This window comes from Varroa jacobsoni, unplaced genomic scaffold (assembly GCF_002532875.2).
Source record: "Varroa jacobsoni isolate VJ856 unplaced genomic scaffold, vjacob_1.0 scaffold_1104, whole genome shotgun sequence".
Taxonomy (NCBI): Eukaryota; Metazoa; Arthropoda; class Arachnida; order Mesostigmata; family Varroidae; genus Varroa; species Varroa jacobsoni.
In genome coordinates this window covers 881,216-889,974 of record NW_019214006.1, presented here as the reverse complement: position 1 = coordinate 889,974, position 8,759 = coordinate 881,216, and the positions used below count along the sequence as shown (strand labels likewise).

The 8,759-nt window shown below is 47.7% G+C and overlaps 1 protein-coding gene across 1 annotated transcript in view; it reads left to right on the top strand.

Moving 5' to 3' along the window:
* LOC111266640 (uncharacterized) overlaps window positions 1–8,759 on the top strand; it is a 20,425-nt gene continuing 11,666 nt past the window's right edge. The window contains exons 1-3 of the mRNA XM_086970994.1: window positions 1–1,795; window positions 3,997–4,290; window positions 5,673–6,272. Of these exons, the coding sequence (XP_086827120.1) occupies window positions 19–1,795; window positions 3,997–4,290; window positions 5,673–6,272 (2,671 nt within the window). The 5' untranslated portion in view covers window positions 1–18. The remainder of the gene's footprint in view (window positions 1,796–3,996; window positions 4,291–5,672; window positions 6,273–8,759) is intronic.

Genomic DNA, 8,759 nt, shown 5'->3' with positions numbered 1-8,759 from the left:
TGGCTCCGCTCGTGGACCATGCGGCGCGCCAACGGGGGGTCCTCGTCAACGGCCTCGCTGCAGTCTAGCCGCCAGTCGAGTAATGCTGGCCAGGGTTGGAGAACAGGGCTGGACGACTCAGGCGGCAGCGGCATCGGCGTGGTTCAATCTTTTGAGCAGCTTGGAGGAACAGCTCCAGTGGCAGCAGGGGGCCCCCCACCGCCGAATTCGCTACAACAACGACAGCTGCAGCAACAGCAGAAGCAGCAGCAATCGTCGTCTGCTGCAAGAGCGTACGGCCAACTGCAGCAGTCCATCCTTCGGGGCAGCAGTAGCAGCAGCAGCAGCAGTAATACTGTTGCGGTTGCCAGCCTCGGTCGCCACAACGGGCCGTCGTCGCTCACCCCGCTGGGTTCGGCCGACGGCGTCGATCCGCGCGACGCGCCGTCTGGCACTGGCGGCGCCACTATTGGCAGTACTGGCTTCGGCGCCAATCGCCTGGCGGTCCGTACCTGTCCCACATCCACGTCCAGCCAAAGTTTGGCGGCGGCGGCGGCGGCCACTGCTTCCAACATCTGCACTCAAAGATTACTTCCTGATACGTCAAGTAGTTTAGAAGCGGCATTAGAGACTAACTCACTGCATTCGCGTCTCACAGCCACACTGGCGCAGCCACCACTGGACGCGACCACTGACATGGCCGGGCTCCGGACGCGCGCCGGCCTCACCCAGTCTCCGGCGGACGGGGGTACTCAGCTACGGTCTCGGACGACATCACGTTCGAACGTGTCGCTCGCCGGGGTCGGCAGTCAACAGGCCACATCGGATTACTCGCCGCCTGACGTGGAGACCGTCGCCGGGAAAGTGCCGGAGAACGGGGCCCCGGCCATGTCCGGGGCCACAGGCAACCGGCCCGAGTCGCCGGCCACGGGTCCTACTCGCTCCGACCAGGTCGCCGTTGAGATACCGAAGAAAACGCGCGAACAGCGACGCAAAGAAATCAAAAGAGAGTTCGAAAAGTGGGACCTTGCAGAAAAATCGGGCTGTCGTTGGACGTTTGTATTTGACCCTTCTGGCCGTTTGTGCTACTACTGGTCACTGGTGGTCAGCATAGCATTTCTGTACAACTTCTGGGTAATAATTTATCGGTTTAGCTTTTCTGAAATTACGATGGAGACGCTTCCCGTATGGTTCACTCTCGACTACATGGCAGATTTCCTCTACGTGCTGGATATCTGCTTCCACTTTCGGACAGGTTATTTGGATGAGGGTGTCCTTCAGACAGATGGCGAGAAGCTGCGCAACCACTACCTGAACTCAACTATGTTCTACATAGACGCGTTGTGCCTGCTGCCGCTAGATTTCCTCTATTTATCGATCCGCTTCAACTCGATTCTACGCGGTTTTCGTCTTGTCAAGATTTACCGCTTTTGGGCATTTTTGGATCGGACAGAGCGGCACACCAACTACCCGAACGTATTTCGGGCCATCAATCTCACGCACTACGTTCTCGTGATCTTTCACTGGAACGCGTGCATCGCGCACATCATCGACAAAAACGAAGTGTTCGGCTCGGGTGAGCGTTGGTTTAACAACTCGCTGTGCGGCAACGATACCATGTGCGAGTACCTGCACGCGTTTTACTGGTCGACACTGTCGCTTACCACCGTAGGTGACTTGCCTCGACCCCGAACTAAAGGCCAATACCTGTTCCTCGTCATACAGCTTGTTTTAGGACTATTCCTTTTCGCTACGGTGCTCGGCCATGTAGCCAATATTGTCACGAACGTCAGTGCTGCCCGAAAAGAGTTTCAAGGTTGGTATGAGTACAACAGTACAGCTGGATACGCGGACAAACACTCTGTACACAGTAACAACAATAAGAAAAACAATCACAACAACAATTGCTTACCTATGGCAGCGGCAGCGGCAGCTTGTCTTGCCATAATATTAAATATTAGTGAAACTCATGTCATAGGCTGATATATTCGCCTCTCCTGACCGTTTTTGGCCGTACAATTATTCTACTAATAATACTATAAGCACAGACCATTATCAGACAAACAAATATTACAGTTGGAATCACATAGTGTAACCCTTGGGTCAGCAATGTCGTTTTCTTTTTATCATTTTGAACCTAATTCTAGTTGCTTACGTTGTAAAGTGGTGGCCGAACACGTAATAGATATGGAGAGATGACACGGCAAACTACATCCATATACGTAGATTAGGGATTGGATCAAAGAGCGAATAACACGGAACATTGCTTTTTTCAATGGGGTTAAGGGCTATTTTGGGTTGCAGGCTAACGGAACATAGCGGTACAAGTTCAGTTATTTCAACGACACCGTCACATGCGTGTTTAACTATGTGTCCGCTTCTGCATCGTGCTGGCGACGTATTTCCTTTTTGACTCGATACCAATTTATGGAAAACTACTGAAGCACAACGAAATACTGGTGATGCTAATGAGCGATGGATCATTGTCGATCCGCTGATCAACACCTTCGCTCAATCATCGGCCGCCGGATGCAGACCAGCCTGTCGTACCGCTGGCCCTTAACCAGAAAATAAAGAAGAGTACATAGTCGCAAATCTACATATTTCAGCGCTTGCCTACCCTTCTAGCGTCTGCCACTCCACAAGCACTTCGAGGGCATGGCAACAGACCCTAACCGAGCTGTTTAGGCAGTGGGACTTTGTGTTAGTGGAGCCCAACGGAAACTCATCTGAATGTCTTCTTTTGCTTTCGGTTATTCGAGGAGTAGCTAGCGATAGGGGTGCAGGGGAGTTTCAAGGCAGGACAGGCGTTGACGAAGAATACGGCAGTGTCCTTGAAGGCTATTTAGCCCATGTCTCTTAGAGAATGTCATCTCTTGCCTGGTAATTATCGTAACATTCTCGTGCAACCCCACTGTGCCAGAAAGAAGACAAGTAAGAAGTATTTATGAAACCACTGTAGTTAACATGCTAATTAGAAAGAAACAACAAAAGTCGTTTCAATCAGCCAATATTCATAAGGTAATAGATATATTAAGGACGAGGGAGAATCGAGCAACGATTGCACAGGGCGACAATAGAAGAACGACGGGCATCCTTGCTTGAAAACTATTATGGTCCAATTTGATTATATGAACAGTCCGCCTCAAGGTGGTTTCATTGAGTTTCAAAGAGCGTCGAAGGATAGACCACAGAAGGAAATGAAAATAAGCATTGGCCTTCTTCTGTGCTGTCGGGGAGAAGTAAAAGTTTGGTTAGGGAGCTAGGGCTGATAAGGCTTGAGGAGCAGAGCCAGTCGGGTTCTTCGGTTTGCATGCTCCTCGACCAGGCAAGCTGTGGGGTTTTGCGTGTAGGCGCAAATCGACCGCCATGAGCTCTGAAAGATGAGATCTAAAGAAATACAGAGGTAGCGACAGCAGCAGTCGCAGCGTTCAGAAGGCAACGAGCAACGGCAAGGAACGCGCGGCAAGACTTCGACGCTATTCTTTACCGTCGTGAGTGCGATGCCGGTATTGGCCGCGACGATTGCGACTGTGTAAAAAAACAGAACACGCTAAGGTGTTCCTAACAAAGGAACGAATAAAGGTTATGCGGGGGCGCGGGAATGCTTACAACGTGACAGATCATTCGTGATTGAGTGCTTGATCTTTATCTCTCCAGCCTTTGCCTTCTTTGGGCATGCTTTGCCTACCGGTTGTGCTGAAGTGAGGAAACGGATTCGTGCTTGAGCTGCTCCCATGCCCGTTTTATCGGCCGATCGTTAAGCAGCTTGCCTGCCTGCTTATTAATGAACAATGTACGCCCAGATCTGTGCAAATATGAAAAACAGTTAGTCGAGATGTTCCCTGAACATTGGACGATTGAGTAGAGGACCTGCCGTGGCTAAATATAGTTTTCATGTTGGTGCTGATGACCCATCAATAACAGGCCACAATACTAATATTACAACAACAACAACTTTCACTCCTGTTTATAATAATAACGCTCTCATCTGGTGCGTCTTTTGGTGTATTACAGCAAAACTCGACGCGGTCAAAACGTATATGCGAATGCGCCATGTTCCGGATCATCTACAAAATAAGGTAATTCGATGGTTTGACTACTTATGGATGACGCAGAAATCTTCGGATGAGGAGCGGTCTGTCGGTTGCTTGCCCGACAAGCTAAAGGCCGAAATAGCTATCCATGTGCACCTAGACACACTCAAGCGTGTCGAGATCTTCCAGAATACTGAGGCGGGCTTCCTATGTGAACTAGTGCTTCGACTTCGGCCCGTGCTGTTTTCACCGGGAGACTACATATGCAGAAAAGGTCAGTTAACGAAGCGGCTCAGTCAGGGGGGGGGGGGGGGTGTTCCACCTATCACCCCGCGCCAGCCCTAACCATCGATACGGCAAGCTCGGGCCTCAATAGCATTGCATGTTCTGTGCATCTACTCATATAGTAGAAAAATTTTATATTGTTAGGTAATCAGAACATCGTTTCTTTAACGGTCACTACGTTCTGTGCTGTCATTGCTTGCGGAACTGATACGTTCCTGTTCGCCTTATTATCACTAGTAAACTTCGTTTAAACGCCGCATACACAATTTTCCACTGGATCTCCGATGGGGAGCCAGTTAGCTGAAACCCAACCTGTATAAACACTTAAATATTGTCGTTCTTTAAGTGATGGTCCCGTAGTTGCATGAGCACACATAGAAATTATTCTCGTTATCTTCACTGAAAATTGTTTACGCAAGCGCACTTCTTGACTGAGGCAACGTATGAGCTATAATTAAAGTAGGCTTACTTTTATAACCAAGATCGAAAACAGCAAAAAGGCACTTAGATCTACATATTCGGTAGTATCTCACGCAACCGCCTCAAGTAATCTCATGTATACGCAGCTGCGCGCTATTATGGTCCTATTATAGTACGATTGAAGAAAAAAGTAATTTCCGACGTCAAACCTTCGTATATGTCGACATAGTTGTTGTGTCAAAATGGAATCACGTTGCATGTTCGCACAACAAAACTACTTCTGCTAGCTCAAGTTTAAGTTAGCTTCTCGCCATTCACTGTAATAGTGGAAGGACATTTGCTTTCTTCTATTACTAAGCGTGGTGCCGACAATTTAACGCCTTGTTTCTCTAATACAGGCTAACAGGCCATTGCATAACGTAATGCATACGATCTATTATAAATCGATCTTTACATTGGTACTCGCCGAAGTCGGCATCCGTTTGAGCGGTGCTGGTGGTTTTAGTGGGGCCTGAATCGTGGTAGTCTCCATCGACGTCGAAGTGACGTTGGTGGATGAGAAACAGATACTGTCACCGGCAATGCGTATACAACTGTAAAAACGAATAGGTGTATGCTCGAAATACCGTGGCAAGCCAGGCATGGTCGGTGTCGCGGCATGCGCCGTTCGGAATAGAGCCACAGTCAGTGGTTCGATTAGCACATAACTAGCACCACATTGTGTCTGCATGCATACGTTTTGATTGGTACAGTGCAGGTAAAATATAGGTAATAGTAAATACACAAGTATCCATCAAGGCCAATTTATGGCCTCTAGTACTATTAGCAGATCAAGTACGTATACGTACCGTTGTGTCTGTCTTGTGTTCATTTGTCACATGGTTCACGTCATCTTCTATTCTATCAGTTCTCATATTATTCAATTATTGTTGTTGTCCTTGTTGCTTTCAGGCGAGGTTGGAAAGGAAATGTACATTGTGAACAGGGGCAAGTTGCAGGTCGTGGCCGACGATGGCAAAACGGTGCTAGCTACCTTGCGTGCAGGGAGCTATTTCGGGGAGATTTCGATCCTCAACATGGGTACCGCGGGCAATCGACGCACGGCGTCGGTACGTTCAGTCGGCTACTCGGATCTCTTCTGCCTGTACAAGCATGACATGTGGGACGTGCTGAAGGATTATCCAGCCGCCAGAGTGCGACTCGAAGCAATCGCCGTGAAACGCCTAGAAAAGTACAAAAAGGAGCCCATCAAGAAAAGTAGGTGGTTGACGCCGCTGACCCAAGCCCACGCCGGTCCCCTGAGTCACCTGGGCCCTCCGGGACATCCGTGCCTATCTCATCCTTCAGGCGTCCCCGGGGCCTGGCACTTTTCCTTGCAGGGCGCCGCGGGCAGCTTTGGCCTGTACTGTGACGCTCTCACCGGCTGTGTGCCGGCATTCCCTGCGTCCAACTACCCCTATGCGCGCATGCACCCGCTCGATCGGGCCGCCAGATCTAGGGTCTACGCTTCCGAAGCAGGGCTCGCCGACGAACTGCTTGAGCTTGAGAAAGGTCGGTGTTTGGATGCGTGTCAAACCAGATCAGAAAATGTTTGCGCTCAGAGAGAAACGATACTAGGTGCGCATAGACGCGGTTCTTTTCTTTGTTGGTTTATTTCTTGAAACTTTATTTTGTTTATTGTTTTTATATTCGATCTTCTTTAATTCCTTGTTATGTATTTGTCATTGTTTGTTTTTCGCGTCCCCTACGACTATAACTTGATAGGCAACGCTAGCAAGCATCGTTTCGCCGTCGCCTTCAGTAGAAAGCAGTTTTTTTTTAGAATCAGCATCAAACAAACGTGGTTTGTTGAAGATTTTAAAGACTCTTTCGTTTAATTTTATTAAAAGATAAACCTGTAGCATCGCATTGAGGAATGAATGAATCTAGCGACTGATTGATTTATTAGTTGATTGAATTGATTTAATTTAACAGATGAATGAAATGGGAACGAGTGATTTATTAGAAATGCTCTACTTGAACTGAAGATATTGAGGCAGTTAGCATATTCTAGCAATGATACTACGCCGTAGCAAACTAGCGCATTTATCAGAGCGAATATAATCGTAAATATACATATCAGAGATGGGGAACAAGAAGTGAGTTAAAAATCACAAAAGTGGGGTTAGAAAAAGCCAATCAGCAGCTTTTCTTCTGATACCATGTACACAAAAATGCTATAAATATGACCTTCTGTCAATTTGTAGATCTACCGCTTATTGTTCCTACCTTCAAGCCCTTATTGATTCACCCCCTGCCTATGTTAGGTTAATAAAATCATTTTGATCGCTTACCAAACATAACTCTGTCATAGCATTATTAGCAGTGTTACATACAGTGCAGCATCAAGGCCCAAATGCATACATATTTTTTGCGAGACGGCAGTTACGTATTTATCGGAACGTGTGAGTCAATTGATATGACGTATTGTGCATGATTCTACAAAATTCCTCTGTGGCCGATGTCTATACCATGTATTTATTATACAGATATTCGGATGCTTGATCTGGCTCCTAGCCCTTTTTTTGGACGTTAGAGGCTACGTAGGAGGTAGTAGCTAGTGTTGTTGATTCACGCTTGTATCGGCGTCGTCTATGGGCTATCACGGTATTGCGTGGGTGTGATGAGAGCCCAGCGCCACCATACCTGGCTGCATACACACAGACATGCACGGATTTTTATTCAATAAAGGTAGCATAAGGTGCATCTAATGCAGGAAACAATAAATTGAGAATCTGCTTCTTATCGGTCAACGGCCTAGCGAAGTGGTCGATAGCGTGACTCGCTGACTGGTTGCCCTGCATTCTTTAAGTTATGCGTCATAATAATGCTGAGAATGTTTTGTTAGTTCGGTTAGTGACATAAGAGATAGAAAAGAGGCCCGAAAAAGAAACCGTTCGAGTCAGTATAGTAGCGTGTGACAAGTAAGGACGGTAGCATAAATCTGTAGGATTTGCTGCTGCTTCTGTGATCGGCCATATATAGAGCGTCCTAATATTCGTACCAATAGCGCTTAGAAAGGTTCAGGCTGAACGCAAGACGAAAGTAGCTGACTAGAACCAACTTGTGCTAGGGGCCCTGCTATTGCCGTTTCTTCTGTTCAAGGTTATGCTAGCCAGCTCCACGTCTTATCTCCGTTCCTGCGAAAAGCCCCTTGGCGAACGAGCTAACCAACTGGACAGTGTACGTGGCTGTGGTGGCAACTAGCAATGTTAGAATATACCTACATTGACATACTTGTCTACACATAGTACCACACATCGTACCCGCTTTGTGAGGCTGGTTTGTTGGGTTGGCTTGTATGGCCGTTCAAAGCGCGGACAGACAGGCAGTTCTTGCAAAGCGGAGAAGAAGCCGCTGGCTTCGTTGCTTCTGCTGGCCAGCAGCTACTCTTCCTTTCTGTAAGACTATGCAAAAAAAATCCAGCATGTACACCACGAGACCATGTAGATTCTATAGGCCTTGTTCGCCGTGTTGGCATCGTCTGTCTCTTTAGGAAAAGATTTTCAAAGGCGTGCTATAATGCTATGGTATAGCGTGTAAGCGAAATGTCAGACTGCCGTATACAGTACTCTCAGCCTGCAGCTGCTATTGCGGCTGCTCTAACCAGTCGCTACTACCAGGGCTGCAATACTGACAGGATTCAAGCTGAGACCCAGTAGGCAAATAAAGGACACAATCAGGGCAGCAGCTTAGCTGATTTGGTCTCCCGTTTCGACGGTCCCTCGGCCATTCGCTCACCCTATCTTCTGCTAGTGACTGGCCTATGTGTGATGAATGTGTTAGATATAAGCTCTCTTGTGTTTGGGCGGTTTACCATTTGCCGGTTCGAATAAAGAACTTGGTGCGGGGCAGATATTCTTGCGTTTGTGTCTGCCGTCTTGGCCAGTCTGCTTGGCCTTTCGCAAGATCTCACAAGCAGTAGCAGCCTTACTAATCACTAAAACAGTACAACTAATACTAACGTGTCAAGATTATTGTACCACAAGCTCCACTTCA